This window comes from Oncorhynchus masou, chromosome 33 (genome assembly GCF_036934945.1).
Source record: "Oncorhynchus masou masou isolate Uvic2021 chromosome 33, UVic_Omas_1.1, whole genome shotgun sequence".
NCBI classification, from domain to species: domain Eukaryota; kingdom Metazoa; phylum Chordata; class Actinopteri; order Salmoniformes; family Salmonidae; genus Oncorhynchus; species Oncorhynchus masou.
Window position 1 is genome coordinate 631,176 of NC_088244.1, and position 17,787 is coordinate 648,962.

The 17,787-nt window shown below is 46.1% G+C and overlaps 1 protein-coding gene across 1 annotated transcript in view; it reads left to right on the forward strand.

Moving 5' to 3' along the window:
* The window catches only part of LOC135527667 (filamin-A-like), a 64,450-nt gene that overhangs the window by 41,586 nt on the left and 5,077 nt on the right, over nucleotides 1-17,787 (forward strand). Inside the window, 22 exon segments of the mRNA XM_064956154.1 lie at nucleotides 212-372; nucleotides 520-610; nucleotides 738-1,025; nucleotides 2,372-2,484; nucleotides 2,630-2,779; nucleotides 2,939-3,257; nucleotides 3,880-4,053; nucleotides 4,690-4,852; nucleotides 5,252-5,412; nucleotides 8,360-8,527; nucleotides 8,530-8,728; nucleotides 9,564-9,720; nucleotides 10,049-10,238; nucleotides 11,714-11,793; nucleotides 11,946-12,113; nucleotides 12,569-12,643; nucleotides 13,228-13,327; nucleotides 13,509-13,649; nucleotides 14,125-14,253; nucleotides 16,015-16,188; nucleotides 16,336-16,497; nucleotides 16,662-16,865. Coding sequence (XP_064812226.1) covers nucleotides 212-372; nucleotides 520-610; nucleotides 738-1,025; nucleotides 2,372-2,484; nucleotides 2,630-2,779; nucleotides 2,939-3,257; nucleotides 3,880-4,053; nucleotides 4,690-4,852; nucleotides 5,252-5,412; nucleotides 8,360-8,527; nucleotides 8,530-8,728; nucleotides 9,564-9,720; nucleotides 10,049-10,238; nucleotides 11,714-11,793; nucleotides 11,946-12,113; nucleotides 12,569-12,643; nucleotides 13,228-13,327; nucleotides 13,509-13,649; nucleotides 14,125-14,253; nucleotides 16,015-16,188; nucleotides 16,336-16,497; nucleotides 16,662-16,865 — 3,567 coding nt within the window.

A 17,787-nucleotide genomic window follows, 5' to 3' on the forward strand; every position in this document is an offset into this window, starting at 1 on the left:
ATGTCGGACTACTTTCTGAATACTCTGTAAAAAGCATGTCAAACATTATTCCTCAGAATTAATTCTGGCAATTCTCACATAGGAACTTATCTGAATCCCAAAATATTTAATGCATACGCTAAATCGGCCCGCTGTCTTCCGGTGCCTCCCACTTGTATGTTTGCCATGTCATTGTACAGCTGAGTGTGTGTGTGTGTGTGTGCCCCCCCAGGTGACATCAGTATCGGTATAAAGTGCTCTCCAGGCGTGGTGGGACCGGCGGAGGCAGACATCGACTTCGCCATCATCAGAAACGACAACGACACGTTTACCGTTAAATACACCCCGCCAGGCGCTGGTAGTTACACTATCATGGTGCTGTTTGCTGACCAGGTGGGTAGAGTGTTTACGGTAGTGTGGCAAACCTGTCATGGTGGTAGGAATGTCTCTTTCCTCTCTGCGTTCCAGTTCTCCAGCTCCTGTTAATGTTGCTGACTTCTTCCTTGATAGTATGTGTGACACCACCTCTCTGTGTTCCAGACCATCCCCATGACTCCCATCAGGATCAAAGTTGACCCGTCACACGACGCCAGCAAGGTCAAGGCTGAGGGACCTGGACTCAACCGCAGTGGTGAGACACGAACACACGCTAAATACTCAAAAAAGCTATGAAAGACAGGAAGTTAAAGTCAGCCTTCACATACACGATACCAATTATGATTCCTTTCTTGGTTTCCTCCCTCCTCCCCTCCCTCCAGGTGTGGAGTTGACCAAGCCGACCCACTTCACAGTACACACCAAGGCTGCAGGTAAAGCCAAGCTGGACGCTGTGTTCTCTGGCCCGGCTAAAGGAGAGGCTGTTAAGGACTTTGAGATCATCAACAACCATGACAACACTCACACGGTCAAGTACACCCCCATCCAGCAGGGGCCTCTGGGAGTGGCCGTCACCTACGGAGGAGATTCTATTCCCAAGAGCCCCTTCTCCATCCCTGTGGCTCCAAGCCTCGACCTCAGCAAGATACAAGTTGATGGACTGGGAGACAGTATGTACAAGAACCACTACAGTATATAGTAAAGATAGTGATACACTGGGGCAGCAGCGTAGCCTAGTGGTTAGAGCATTGGACTAGTAACCGAAAGGTTGCAAGTTCAAATCCCCGAGCTGACAAGGTACAAAATCTGTCGTTCTGCCCCTGAACACGCAGTTAACCCACTGTTCCTAGGCCGTCATTGAAAATAAGAATTTGTTCTTAACTGACTTGCCTGGTAAAATACAGGTAAAAAAATAAATAGTGATATAGGATCTGTAGTGTATATATAGTGATATAGGATCTGTAGTGTGTAGATGGTGATATAGGATCTGTAGTGTGTAGATGGTGATATAGGATCTGTAGTGTGTAGATGGTGATATAGGATCTGTAGTGTATATATAGTGATATAGGATCTGTAGTGTATATATAGTGATATATATAGTGATATAGGATCTGTAGTGATATATATATAGTGATATATATAGTGATATAGGATCTGTAGTGATATAGGATCTGTAGTGTATAGATGGTGATATAGGATCTGTAGTGTGTAGATGGTGATATAGGATCTGTAGTGTATATATAGTGATATAGGATCTGTAGTGTGTAGATGGTGATATAGGATCTGTAGTGTATATATAGTGATATAGGATCTGTAGTGTGTAGATGGTGATATAGGATCTGTAGTGTGTAGATGGTGATATAGGATCTGTAGTGTGTAGATGGTACTGTAGTATAGATAGTGATATAGGAAATGGTCAGAAACAAAACTCTTCTGAAACTCGTCAGTTTATTTAATGAAGCTGCCAGTTGAGGACTCAAACTAGACACTAAAACATAATTGTCCTCTTGCTCAGTTGTGCACCAGGGTCTCCCACTCTTTCTATTCTGGTGAGACAGTTTTTGCTGTTCTGTGAATGGATTAGTACACAGCGTTGTACAAGATCTTCAGTTTCTTGGCAATTTCTCGCATGGAATAGTCTTCATTTCTGAGAAGAAGAATACTGACTGATGAGTTTCAGAAAGAAAGGTATTGGTTTCTGGTCATTTTGAGCCTGTAATCGAACCCACAAATGCTGATGGTCCAGATACTCTAGTCGAAAGAAGGCCAGTTTAATTGCTTCTTCAATCAGAACAGTTTTCAGCTGTGCTAACATAATTGAAAAAGGGTTTTCTAATGATCAATTAGCCATGTAAAATGATCAACTTGGATTAGCTAACACAACGTGCCATTGGAACACAGGAGTGATGGTTGCTGATAATGGGCCTCTACGCCATTAGATTTGAGCGACTTAGTCATTGTTCAAGTGTAGTAGTGTCTAAGCATCCTCTCTTCCTGTATCTGTCTCGCTCTGTAGAGATAACAGTGGGTAAGGACCAGGAAGTGACCGTGAAGTCCAAGGGAGCAGGAGGTCAGGGGAAGGTGGGAGCTAAGGTTACAGGGCCCTCTGGGAAACCTGTCACCTGCAAGGTACTGAGCTTGATTGCTTTGCGCTGTTTCAATAGTTATTTATTCTATGTTCATTGTTCAACACTTTGGGCTCAAACAATTTACAAAATGTGCTATACAAATAAGTGTCCTCATTATTCTATTGAATGCTAATATAATTATTCAGGTGGAACCGGGGCTTAAACCAGAGACCAGTCAGGTAAAGTTTATCCCTCGAGAGGCGGGGCCATACCAGGTGGAGCTGACCTATGACAGCGCTCCCATCCCAGGATCCCCTTTCAAACCCACCGCCTACCCCCCCACTGATGCCACCAAGGTAAACATGACCTCTAACCGTTTACCTCTAACCCTAGTTCAGATGACTTGATATTTGACTAGACCTCTAATATAAAATCAAAACAAATCAAAGTTTATTTGTCATATGCACAGAATACAGCATAGTGTTCACAGTACAATAAAATATTTCCCCTGTCAGGTGAAGTGTTCTGGCCCAGGGTTGGAGCGTGCCAAGGTGGGAGAGACTGGGGAGTTTGTGGTGGACTGTACCAACGCAGGTCCAGCTGAGCTGACCATAGAGATCATCAGTGACAGCGGGACAGAGGCAGAGGTCCACATCCAGGATAACGGAGACGGAACCTACACCATCACCTACATCCCCCTGTACCCCGGCTCCTACACCCTCACCATCCGCTACGGGGGGCAGGATGTACCCAACTTCCCCGCCCGCCTCACAGTGGAGCCAGCCGTCGACGCCAGTGGAATCCGCGTGTTCGGACCGGGAGTGGAGGGCAAAGGTCAGAGTTCGTTCTTGCTGTGTGTTCTGTGTTCTAGGCATCAAGGTTGTTGTAGTTTTGTGTTTTTATATGCTTATTTTATTTCTATTCGGTTTTTCTATTTTGAAGTTTAGTTTTATTTTCAGACCTGATTTTGTTTTTTTTTATACAAATATTTCTTTCATTAAAAAAATATATGTTTTAGAGTTAGGGACAAAGTATGGTGTCCTTTGGCTAGGCTAGCTCCCTAGTGGGGTTTCTTCCCTGTTGGCTTGTGATAGATGCTCAAGCTAGGCCGATTTGAAACGTCGCTGTCTTCGGGCAGCATTTACCTGCCAGATTTAGAAGCTTGAAAACCCCATAAAGGAAAAAAAATAAGCATTGGCCATTAGATTTTTGCCAAAAGTTAAGGGAAAAAAACTAAACGCAATTCATGATGGTTATTTTAGTGAGTTTTGGATTCAAAGATATGGTTTTAGTTTTTCAAATGGGTTTGTTTACTATTTCAGTTCACTAAATTGTTTCATGAATAGTTTTAATTTGATAACCTTTCTAGGTGTGTTCATAGCCTGTGTTCTAGGCATGTTCTGTGTTCTTAGCCTGTGTTTATAGATTTGTTCATAGCCTGTGTTCTGTGTTCTAGGCGTGTTCCGCGAGGCGACCACAGACTTCACGGTAGACGCCAGAGCTCTGAACCAGACGGGAGGGAACCACATCAAGACCGTGATCCAGAACCCATCTGGCTCCGTTACCGACGCTGTCATCACCGACCGCCGTGATGGCACCTACAACGTAGAGTACACTCCCTACGAAGAGGGTGAGTTAGTGCCATCTGCTTGCCATTAAGTGTAGTGAGCATGATGTATACAATCTGTCCACACTCTGTATCCAGACACCATGACGTGTGTTGTCCAGAATGAGTGATCATGTACACTGCTAACAAGAATAGACTGACGAGTTTCAGAAGAAATGTCTTTGTTTCTGGCCATTTTGAGCTTGTAAGCGAACCCACAAATGCTGTTGCTCCAGATACTCAACTAGTCTAAAGAAGGCCAGTTTTATTGCTTCTTTAATCAGAACAACAATGTTCAGCTGTGCTAACATAATTGCAAAAGGGTTTTCTAATGATCAATTAGCCTTTTAAAATGTTAAACTTGGATTAGCTAACCCAACGTGCCATTGGAACACAGGACTGATGGTTGCTGATAATGGGCCTCTGTACGCCTATGTAGATATTACATTAAAAATCATCAGTTTCCAGCTACAATAGTCATTTACAACATTAACAATGTCGACACTGTATTTCTGATCAATTTGATGTTTTAATGGACAAAATGAGCTTTTCTTAAAGAAGGACATTTCTAAGTGACCCCAAACTTTTGAATGGTAGTGTATGTTTAATGTCCAGGTCCCCACAGTGTAAAAGTGATCTATATGATAACTCTTTGTCCAGGTCCCCACAGTGTAAAGGTGGCATACGATGAGTCCCCAGTTCCCAAAAGTCCGTTCCGCGTGGCAGTGACAGAGGGTTGTGACCCGGGGCGTGTACGTGCACATGGACCCGGCTTGGACAGTGGCATCACCAACAAAGCCAACAAGTTCACTGTGGAAACCCGGTACGAGAGACACACTAACCCACATTGAGGATAGTTTTTTTTTTTAGTTTGAATTCCCATGTACCAAAAAAAAAAAAATACAAGTTAAGTAGGTTTCCATCGCATTTTGGTTGGTTTTGTCACAAATGTTGCGTTATATTGCGACTGGCTCAGATAGTGCCGGTATAGCACATGTGACATGATGGACAAAAGAGCAATAATTTTTATTTGTGAAACAATCACCAGAATAATCCCATGATGGTTATTATATCAAGAGTTTTCACCTCCATTTCTCACATCGCTCATTTTACACAAAGATTCCATCTTGCATATTGGAGCTTTATTTATATTTTTAACAGACATGTACTTTACTCGTATGAAAAGGAAACCTGGTGAGAATGATGATCTGTCTCTCTGTAGTGGTGCGGGTACAGGTGGTCTGGGTCTGGCTGTAGAGGGCCCATCCGAGGCTAAGATGTCCTGCACAGACAACAAAGATGGCAGCTGCAGCGTAGAGTACATTCCCTACGAGGCTGGAACGTACAACCTCAACATCACCTACGGAGGACAGCCCATCGCTGGTACGGACACACACACACACACACGCTGGTACTTTGTATTGTGAAGCTAGCTAGTTGTCTTCCAATCTCAAATCAAACTTTGTCACATGCACCGAATACAACAAGTGTAGACTTCACCGTGAAATAGTGCAGTTCAAGAAGAAAATATTTACCAAGTAGACTAAAATAAAAAGTAACACAAAGAATAACAAGGCTACATACAGGGGGCACCTCGACTGAGTCGGTGTGCAGGGGTACAGGCTAGTAATCTGTACATGTAGGTGGGGGTGAAGTGACTATGCACAGATCATAAACAGCGAGTAGCAGCATTGTATAAAATGGAGTGGGGGGGTTGTCAATATAAATTGTCCGGTGGTGATTTTTAAGAATTGTTCATCAGTCTTGTTGCTTGGGGGTAGAAGCTGTTGAGGAGCTGTTGGCTCTCCAGTACCGCTTGCCGTGCGGTAGCACACTTTGGTGATCGGAGTCTCTGACAATTTCAAGGGATTTCCTGACACCGCTTATTATATAGGTCCTGGATGGCAGGCAGCTGATGTACTGGGCCGTACAAACTACCCTCTGTCGCGCCTTGTGGTCAAATGCAGAGCAGTTGACATACCAAGCAGTGACGCAACCAGTCAGGATGCTCTTGACGGTGCAGCTGTAGAACCTTTTGAGGATCTGGGGACCCATGCCATCTTTTCAGTCTCCTGAGTGGGAAGGGTTTTTGTATTGCCCTCTTCATGACTGTCTTGCTGTGTTTGGACCATGATAGTTCGTTGGTGATGTCGACACCAAGGAACTTCAACTCTTGACCAGCTCCACTACATCCCCGTTGATGTTAATGGGGGCCTGTTCGGCCCTCCTTTTCCTGTAGTCCATGATCAGCTCCTTAGTCTTGCTCACATTGAGGGTGAGGTTGTCTCATTGTCGATGATCAGGCCTACCACTGTTGTCAGCAAACTTAATGATAGTGTTGGAGTTGTTTGGCCATGCAGTCATGGGTGAACAGGGAATACAGGAGGGGACTAAGTACACACCCCTGAGGGGCCCCAGTGTTGTTGCCTACTCTTACCACCTGGGGGTGGCCCATCAGGAAGTCCAGGATCCAGTGGCAGAGGGAGGTGTGTAGTCCCAGAGTCATTAGCTTAATGATGAGCTTTGTGGGCGCTATGGTGTTGATCGCTGACCTGTAGTCAATGAACTGCATTCTCACAATGTTCCTTTTGTACAGGTGAGAAAGGGCCGTGTGGAGTGCGATTTGAGATTGCGTCATATGTTGATCTGTTGGGGCGTATTGGAGTGGGTCTAGGGTATCAGGGATGTTGATGTGAGCATTGACCAGCCTTTCAAAGCACTTCATGGCTACTGACATGAGTGCCACGTGGCAAGTTACCTTCGCTTCTTTGGGCACAGCGACTATGGTGTCTGCTTGAAATATGTAGGTATTAGACTCAGAACAGGGAGAGGTTGAAAATGTCAGTGAAGACAGTTGGTCCACGCATGCTTTGAGTACATGTCCTGGTAATCCGTCTGGCCCAGCGGCTTTGAATGTTGACCTATTTTCAAGGTTTTGTTCATGTCGGCTACCTAGAGCTTTCTCAGTCATCCAGAACAGCTGGTGCTCTCGTGCATGCTTCAGTGTTGCTTTCCTCCAAGTAAGAATAAAAGGCATATCATCTGGTAGGCTCGCGTCACTGGGCAGCTCGCATCTGGGTTTCCCTTTGTAGTCCGTAATAGTTTTCTAGCCCTGTCACATCGACGAGCATCACAGCTGGTGTAGTAAGATTCAATCTTAATCCTATATTGACGCTTTTCTTGTTTGATGGTTCATCTGAGGGCATAGCGGGATTTCTTAAGTGTCCGGATTAGTCTCCTTCTCCTTGAAGCGGCAGCTCTAGCATTTAGTTCGATGTGGATGTTGCCTGTAATCCATGGCTTCTGGTTGTGATATGTACGTACAGTCACTGTGGAGACGACGCACTTATTGACGCAGCCGATGACTGAGGCGGTGTATTCCTCAATGGCATTGGATGAATCCCGGAACATATTCCAATCTGTTAGAGAAACAGTCCTGTAGTGTAGCATCCGCATCGTCAGACTACTTCCGTATTGAGCGAGTCGCTGGTACTTCCGGCGCTGGTACTTTACTTTTTGCTTGTAAGCAGGAATCAAGAGGTTGGCATTATGATCAGATTTGCAAAATGTGTGGGGGGGGGGGGCTCTTTGTATGCATCTCTGTGGAGTAAAGGTGGTCTAGGATTTTTTTTTTTTCTCGTTGCACATGTGACATGCTGGTAAAAATGTGGTAAAACTGATTGAAGTTTCCCTGCATTAAAGTCCCCGGCCACTAGGAGCGCCGCTCCTGAGTGAGCATTTTTCTTTTTTACTTATGACCTATTAGTTTGTTTTGAGTGGCCTTCGTGCCAGCTTCGCTTTGGTGGTAAATAGACGGCTACAAATAGTGGTTTACAGCTTATCACAAGTTACTCTACCTCAGGCAAACAATACCTCGAATTCTTTAATATTAGACATTGCGCACCAGCTGTTATTGACAAATAAACACACCCCCACCCCTCGTCTTACCAGACGTCTGTTCTGCCGGTGCATGGGAAAACCCGCCAGTTCTATATTCTGTGTCATCGTTCAGCCACGTCTCGGTGAAACATAAGATGTTAGGTTTTTAATGTCCCGTTGGTAGGATCATCTTAATCGTAGGTCATCAATTTTATTTTCCAATGATTGCAAGTTAGCAAGAAGAATGGAAGGCAATGGGAGTTTACTCGCTCGCCTCTGGATTCTCAGAAGGATCCCCGCTCTGTGGCCTCTTTTCCAGAATCTGTGAGGATAGCTAGTGATCTTCCCAATCTGGGATAATAAAGAACTAGTAGAACATTCACTAAACCTACATCTGACCTCTCTCCCGGTCTACCCTCTCTTTCTCCCCCATCTCTTGCACTGTCTTTAGGCAGTCCATTCCAGGTTCCTGTCAGTGACACGGTGGACAGTTCTAAGGTGAAGTGCCAGGGGGTGGGGCTTGGAACCAACGTGCGTGCCAACATTCCACAGGCCTTCACAGTGGACGCCTCTAAAGCAGGAGTCGCCCCTCTACAAGTCAGAGTACAGGGACCCAAAGGTGTGTGCCAGCCCTTTATTTGATTCTAGAACTTTTGGTTCCTGTGTCCAACTCTCATTTCTCTGTGTGGTGTGTAGGTGTAGTGGAGCCAGCAGAGTTAGTGGATAATGGAGACCAGACTCACACCGTGAACTACATCCCGACCAGAGAGGGACCTTACTCTATCAACGTACTGTATGCTGACCAAGAGATCCCACGCAGGTAACACACACACACACACACACACGCAGGTAATGCACACACACACACACGCAGGTAATGCACACACACTCCTGCAAAGTTCTTGTCACATGCACAGGATATAGGTGTAAACAGTACAGTGAATAGATATATTTATTGGATGTCTCTACGTTACCCAGAGTCTCTACGTTACCCAGAGTCTCTACGTTACCCAGAGTCGCTGGTCTAAATTGATTTGTCACTATTGTCTAGACCTGTTCATGAAATACAATAGATGGCTGTAATCACCCCCAGACACACCTGGCTAATTTGGTCATGTAGTAATGCAGCCGACATGGAGTCTGTTTAGACATCTAGCTAGCTAAACAATGAACCGGCATAATCCCAACTAATTCCAATACAAGCATCATAGCTCTCGTATGAATCTGCTTGTAGCTAAAGCTAACCAACTCTGTTCAATGTTAGCTAGCTCACATTAGGCTATAAATATACATTTCTGATTAGAATAATATTACTACACACATCTGCTAACTAACAGTATGCTTTAACATAGCAAATAAAAACAACTTCCTGACACAATTAGAAACTTATCTTGAAAATGTAGCTCGACTCTTACCATATACTTGGATCAACGCTTCACGGCAGGCTGGAACCATTTAACTCCATTTTGTTTTTCGCTGCATCTCATTTTAGCCCCAAAAAAAACGCATTTTGCTCCATTTGTTTCTTCAAACACCTCTCCTGTGAAGTAGTGACATGCGCCTAGTTTCCTGAAACCAGTCAGACTACACATTCATACACACTACACATCTCTGTGTGAAATGGAGGGACTTCACACAGTTCTGCTACTCTCCAGTCCCTACAAGGTGAAAGTGTTGCCTACCCATGATGCCAGCAAGGTGCGCGCCAGTGGCCCCGGTCTTAACACCACCGGAGTTCCCGCCTCTCTGCCTGTCGAGTTCACCATCGACGCCAAGGATGCAGGAGAGGGGCTGCTCGCCGTACAGATCACTGTGAGTTCAGTTAACAAACCAATCAGCTATGTTAAGGGGTACATAGCCTGTCTGCATGGTCCATAGCTTGTCTGCAGATCACTGAGTCCTGTTAACAGACCAATCCGTCTACTCCCACTATGTCTGGGTGGCCCGTCTGGGTGGTGTTATTTAACAGCAGGAGTAAGCTAACCAGGCATTGGATGCATGCTTCTAGGAGGTGGCATTACCAGCGTCACGGGCCAGCTAGTCACTAGTGGGCCTGTCACTTCCATGGTGACATCATCAGTTTGACTGTCTCCATTGGTTACGTCATCTGACGGTCTGTTTGCATGGTGACTGTGTCCAGGACCCCGAGGGGAAGCCGAAGAAGGCCAGTATCCGTGACAACCAGGACGGGACTTACCTGGTGTCGTATGTACCTGACATGACTGGTCGTTACACCATCCTGATAAAGTATGGCGGGGACGAGATCCCTTATTCCCCCTACCGTATCAGGGCTCTACCTACTGGAGACGCCAGTAAATGTACTGTCACAGGTAACAGACACACACACAGTGTTTTTGGTATGGTATTGTGTGATGGTTTGAACTGTCCCTTCACCCCACACATCCTCCTCCACCCTGCTTCACTCCTCATCACATTTTGTTTTCATCCGTCCATTTGAAGCACCAGTAGTTGCCTCTCACCCTGACTCTCATTGTTTTGTCACCGTTTCGCTCCCCTGCTTCCACCCTTCTCCTTCTCAGTGTCAATCGGCGGCCACGGCCTGGGTAAGAACACTTAGATCCACTAGTCTGGTCTTGTTCCGTCTCTGATCCATTACGTTGGTCTGTCTGCATGCAGGATGGCAATACCCATTTTACAGTTCAGCTCCCTTTCCTGACTCACCTCTATCTCTCGCTATCTCGCTCTCTTTGTCTGTCAATGTCCATTCCAGGGGCTTTATTGGCATGGGAAAGATATGTTAACATTGCCAAAGCAAATGAAATTAATATACAATACAAAATGAACAGTAAACATTACACTCGCAGAAGTTCTAAAAGAATAAAGACATATATATATATATAAGAATATATATATATATTTCAAATGTCATATTATGTCTATATACAGTGTTGTAACGATGTGTGTGTATATACAGTGTTGTAACGTGTGTGTATATATACAGTGTTGTAACGATGTGCAAATAGTTAAAAATGACTAAATGTAAATACAACCTATTTATAATGGTGTCCTTCACTGGTTGACCTTTTCTCGTGGCAACAGGTCACAAATCTTGCTGCTGTGATGGCACACTGTGGTATTTCACCCAGTAGATATGGGAGTTTATTAAAATTGGATTTGTTTTTGAATTCTTTATGGATCTGTGTAATCTGAGGGAAATATGTCTCTCTAATATGGTCATACATTGGGCAGGAGGTTAGGAAGTGCAGCTTAGTTTCCACCTCATTTTGTGGGCAGTGAGCACATAGCCTGTCTTCTCTTGAGAGCCAGGTCTGCCTACGGCGGCCTTTCTCAATAGCAAGGCTATGCTCACTGAGTCTGTACATAGTCAAAGCTTTCCTTAAGTTAGGGTCAGTCAGTGGTCAGGTATTCTGCTACTGGGACAAATGGCATTGGAATGAAAATATATATTTAAAAAAACTACGTTTCAACATTTCATGTTTTATTTTCTCACAATTTGGTTGGGTCTAATTGTGTTGCTGAACTGGGGTCTTTCTCAAGTTCTTTCTGTCTCTCTCTCAAGCTCTGTCTGTAGCTCGCTCTCTAACTAACGTAGTTTACCTATAGTACTAGTTGGCATGGTGAATGATGTTGTGGGTAATGAAGTTGATATGGAGGCTGGCTGTTGTATGCTGCTGATAGTAATACCTGTCTGAATAACATGTCTGAAATGACACCCTATCTAGTGCACTCTATAAGGAATAGGGCTTGTGGAGAGGATGCATGGATGACTTGTGGGAGGGAGGGTCAGACTTCCTGTGTGACCGTTTCTCTTCATCTGTCTCAGGAGCCGGTGTGGGTCCAACCATCCAGATCGGAGAGCAGACTGTCATTACTGTGGATGCAAAGGCTGCTGGGAAAGGAAAGGTAATGATGGAGAGGTGTTTGGTTAGTCTCTATCTGTATGTGGAAGGAGGGAGACGTGCTCACTCCTACTGCCAACATCTTAGTGTGGCTATAACTCTCTACCCCCCCCTCCCCTCTTTCTCTGCTCCTACCCCTCTACCACCCCTCTCTAGGTGACGTGCAGTGTGTGTACCCCAGAAGGGGTGGAGTTGGATGTAGACGTGGTGGAGAATGAGGATGGAACCTTTGATATCTTCTACACTGCCCCCCAGCCTGGAGATTACTGTATCTGCGTTCGCTTTGGAGGGGAGCTCATCCCCAACAGCCCCTTCCTGGTCACGGTACGTAACTCATCCCCAACGGCCCCTTCCTGGTCACGGTACGTAACTCATCCCCAACGGCCCCTTCCTGGTCACGGTACGTAACTCATCCCCAACGGCCCCTTCCTGGTCACGGTACGTAACTCATCCCCAACGGCCCCTTCCTGGTCACGGTACGTAACTCATCCCCAACGGCCCCTTCCTGGTCACGGTACGTAACTCATCCCCAACGGCCCCTTCCTGGTCACGGTACGTAACTCATCCCCAACGGCCCCTTCCTGGTCACATGTGGTTGAGTGTGTTTTTGCAGGTGTCTGAGTCTTGATTGGTTAATGAGACCTCTGACCCCTCCCTCCTTCTACAGCAGATTCTCATTGGACAGTCCGGAGACAGACTCTAGACTGACGGAACTCTATCTGAACGTTGTGGAACAGTTTGACAAAATAACTTATTGTTTATTCCACCCCCACCCCCAGGCATTGGAAGGAGCCCCCTCAGATCAGCTCCTCCAACAGCAACAACTACCACAGTACTACAGTCAACAGCCCTGGGTACTGGTCTCTCCATTCCACTCTCTCCACACAGGGGGAAAAGCAGCCATTTTGTGAATCATCAATGTGGCTCCACATTTGACAAAATGGCCGCCGTGTCTTTACGTCGTCTGTCTGGCTGCTGCTTCTGTCATGATGTCTTTCTCTCACAGTGTCGGTGGTTTCATCTTCATCAACATAATCATCATCGTCATCATGTCATACTTCATGTTTTGGTGTTTGGTCCCTATCGTCTTTTCATTTCAGCTACATTCTATTCTGCTGTGTTTGGTCTCATCGCCCTCACCCCTCAACATCCTGAACCACCTCACCACCTCTGTATCCAATACTGTCCCTCACCCCTCCTCAACATCCTGAACCACCTCTGTATCCAATACTGTCCCTCGCCCCTCCTGAACCACCTCTGTATCCAATACTGTCCCTCGCCCCTCCTGAACCACCTCTGTATCCAATACTGTCCCTCACCCCTCCTCAACATCCTGAAGCACCTCGCCCGATACTGTCCCTCGCCCCTCATCATTCTTACCCACATACCTTAGTCCCTCCCCCTCCTCACCTCAGATTCTTTGACCTCTGTCTCCTAGGCAACAGACCGGCCAATGGGAATGAATGGTTTGGACGTGGCGGGACTCCGGCCGTTTGACCTGGTTATCCCCTTCACCATCCAAAAAGGAGAGATCACAGGTACACGCACCGTGCTGTTGTTGGGCCGCCAGGCAGGAAATCATCAACCTTAACCGCTAGATGACGTCACCGCCCTTAACCACTAATGGAACTCACCAAACGCAGGCGCATGATCTCAAATCACCTCACATACTGAAAGCCTGAGGTACCTTGCCTGTTCAACTCCTGTTTCCTCCCCTAGGCGACGTGCGCATGCCGTCAGGTAAAACAGCCAAGCCAGACATCACAGACAATAAGGACGGGACGGTAACGGTTAAATACGCTCCGACTGAGGCCGGCCTGCACGAGATGGACATCAAATACGACGGGATACACATCCCTGGTACGAACGACACACACTACACACACCCCTGGTATGAACAACACACAATATACACACTACACACACCCCTGGTACGAACTACACACACCCCTGGTATGAACAACACACAATATACACACTACACACACCCCTGGTACGAACTACACACACCCCTGGTACGAACTACACACACCCCTGGTACGAACTACACACACCCCTGGTACGAACTACACACACCCCTGGTACAAACGGCACACTACACACACCCCTGGTACGAACGACCACCTAACTCTGATAAACAGTCACATGCATCTTCATTTAGAAAGCTAAATATGTTTGTCAATTATACCACTTTCTAGTCTATATTTCTGGACAAGATTAAGCTTTTTCAGAATATTTAAGACTGTTGACTGGCCAAGAACCTCTCCTGTATTCATAGTATCGGTCACTTCTGGATGTGCTGACTCTCATCCCTCTCCTCCTCTCTCTGTAACAGGCAGTCCACTCCAGTTCTATGTGGACTATGTGAACAGTGGGAACGTCAGTGCGTACGGACCGGGTCTGATCCACGGTACCGTCAACAAACCTGCCATGTTCACCGTCAACACCAAGGACGCAGGAGAGGGTAGGACCATTAGTAGTTCAATTATAAATCCATCATAATGATCTACACTGAACAACACTATAAACACAACATGTAAAGTGTTGGTCCCATGTTGCATGAGCTGAAATAAAAGATCCCAGAAATGTCCCATACACACACAAACCTAGTTTCTCTCACATTTGTTTACATCCCTGTTAGTGAGCATTCCTCCTTTGCTTAGATAATCCATCCACCTGACAGGTGTGGCATATCAAGAAGCTGATTAAACAGCATGATCATTACACAGGTTCACCTTGTGCTGGGGACAAAAGGCCACTCTAAAATGTACAGTTGTCACAGAACACAATACCACAGATGTTTTGAGGGAGCGTGCAATTGACATGCTGACTGCAGGAATGTCAACCATAGCTGTTGCCAGAGAATTTAATGTTCATATCTCTACCATAAGCCACCTCCAACATCCGTTTTAGAGAATTTGGCAGTACGGCCTCACAACCGCAGACCACGTGTATTGCGAATGGTTTGCTAATGTCAATGTTGTGAACAGTGGGGCCCATGGTGGGGTTATGGTATGGGCAGGCATAAACTACGGACCATAATTGAGGTTTATCAATGGCAATTTGAATGCAGGGAAACCGTGAGATTTTGAGGCCCTTTGTCGTACCATTCATCCACCGCCATCATGTTTCAGCATGACAATGCACTGGCCCATGTCGTACCATTCATCCACTGCCATCATGTTTCAGCATGACAATGCACTGGCCCATGTCGTACCATTCATCCACCGCCATCATGTTTCAGCATGACAATGCACTGGCCCATGTCGTACCATTCATCCACCGCCATCATGTTTCAGCATGACAATGCACTGGCCCATGTCGTTAGGATCTGAACACAATTCCTGGATGCTGAACATGTCCCAGTTCTACCATGGTCTGCATCCTCACCAGACATGTCACCCGTTGAGCATGTTTGGGATGCTCTGGATCCACGTGTATGACTGTTCCAGTTCCCGCTAATATCAGCGACTTTTGACCGCCATTGAAGAGAAGAGGGACAACATTCCACAGGCCACAATCAACAGCCTGATCAACTCTGTGAAGGAGATGTGTTGTACTGCATGAGGCAAATGGTGGTCACACCAGATACTGACTGGTTTTCTGATCCACGCCCCTACTTCCTACCTCTTTGTTAAGGTCTCTGTGACCAACAGATGCAAATCTGTATTCCCAGTCATGTGAAATCCATAGATTAGGGCCTAATGAATGGATTTCAATGGACTGATTTGCTTATATGAACTAACTCAAATCTTTTAAATTGTTGCATTTTTATATTTTTGTTCCGTATATGAAGACTCTAATGTGTTGTTGGTACACACACACCGAGTTGATGTGTGTAATGCATGTACACTGAGCGAACAAAACATTAGGAACGGGTAAAATCATTATTTTTGAGACATGGGTTGTGTGCCATTGAGGGTGAAGAGACGAGACAAAATATTGAAGTACCTTTCAACTGGGGTATGGTAGCAGGGGCCAGGCGCATCGGTTTCAGTTTGTCAAACTGCAACGCTGCTGGGTTTTTCAAGCTCAACAGTTTCCTGTGTGTATCAATGTTCCACCAGCCAACTTGATACAACTGTGGGAAGTATTGGAGTCAAAATGGGCCGGGACACTTTTTCAACACCTTGTAGAGTCCCTGATGAATTGAGGCTGTTCTGAGTGCAAACTGGGTCCATATTAGGATGATGTATTTTCTAACCTCTCTCTCTCTCCTGTGTAGGTGGTCTGTCTCTGGCCATTGAGGGTCCTTCTAAAGCTGACATCAGCTGTGTGGATAACCAGGATGGAACGTGTTCTGTGTCCTACCTGCCTGTCCTACCTGGGGACTACAGCATCCTGGTCAAATACAATGACAAACACATCCCTGGCAGCCCCTTCTCAGCCCACATCACAGGTAACACTATTTTACATGTTAATGTGAAAAAGGGTGACTTTAGTGAAAAACAATGGACCCTCTCCCTGTCTCCTCGGTGATTACTCTGAGGATGTCCCATCTGAAGGTGGCTCTGCTGCTGACATCCCATAATGTTCTGTCTCCTAGGTGATGACTCTATGAGGATGTCCCATCTGAAGGTGGGCTCTGCTGCTGACATCCCATTGGACATTGGCGAGCTGGACCTGAGTCAGCTGACAGCCTCTCTGACCACGCCCTCTGGCCGAGAGGAACCCTGCCACCTCAAGATGCTCCGCAACGGACACGTCGGTCAGTGTTGAGCAGAAACAGACTATCATTGTTCATTTGACAAATTTCTAAATGTATGGCGTTGCCTCAGCCGAGAGTAGAACACCACCAACGTTACAAATCATTGTAGTCTACAGACCGTTTATGATTCTCAGAAGCTCCTCTAACCTGTCATTGTCCGTCAGGCATCTCGTTTGTTCCCAAGGAGATCGGGGAGCACCTGGTGAACATCAAGAAGAACGGACGCCATATTCCCAGCAGCCCCATCGCCGTGATGATCAGCCAATCGGAGATTGGTGACGCCAGTCGGGTGCGAGTGACTGGCCAGGGCCTCAGTGAGGCCAAAACCTTTGAACCTGCTGAGTTCATCATCGACACACGTGAAGCAGGTCAGTGAGGGTCTGAGGAGGTTCAGGTGAAGCAGGTCAGAGGAGGGTCTGAGGAGGTTCAGGTGAAGCAGGTCAGAGGAGGGTCAGTGAGGTTCAGGTGAAGCAGGTCAGAGGAGGGTCTGAGGAGGTTCAGGTGAAGCAGGTCAGAGGAGGGTCTGAGGAGGTTCAGGTGAAGCCGGTCAGTGAGGTTCAGGTGAAGCCGGTCAGTGAGGGTCTGTGTAGCATTAGGCGAAGCAGGTCTGTGAAGCATCAGGTGATTTTGATATTTTATTCTTTGCCTTTTTTGATTTTAAAATTGAACAATAATGGTGAACTTAGCTTTTTTTCCATCCAAATCTCCTTGATGTAAATGGCATGTTATTGAGGGATCCAGACACTTTTTTTTTGGGGAGGGATTTCACTTTAAGAAACTTACCCAACCAGCGATTCACTTCCTCTGAAAAACATGAACAAAGGCTTCAAGAAGGTTTTCTTTTAGGAAACAAGCTCTGTGACGCAGGTCTTTAGGAAACGAGCTCTGTGACGCAGGTCTTTAGGAAACAAGCTCTGTGACGCAGGTCTTTAGGAAACGAGCTCTGTGACGCAGGTCTTTAGGAAACGAGCTCTGTGACGCAGGTCTTTAGGAAAACGAGCTCTGTGATGCAGGTCTTTAGGAAAACGAGCTCTGTGACGCAGGTCTTTAGGAAACAAGCTCTGTGACGCAGGTCTTTAGGAAAACAAGCTCTGTGACGCAGGTCTTTAGGAAAACAAGCTCTGTGACGCAGGTCTTTAGGAAACAAGCTCTGTGACGCAGGTCTTTAGGAAAACAAGCTCTGTGACGCAGGTCTTTAGGAAAACAAGCTCTGTGACGCAGGTCTTTAGGAAAACGAGCTCTGTGACGCAGGTCTTTAGGAAACAAGCTCTGTGACGCAGGTCTTTAGGA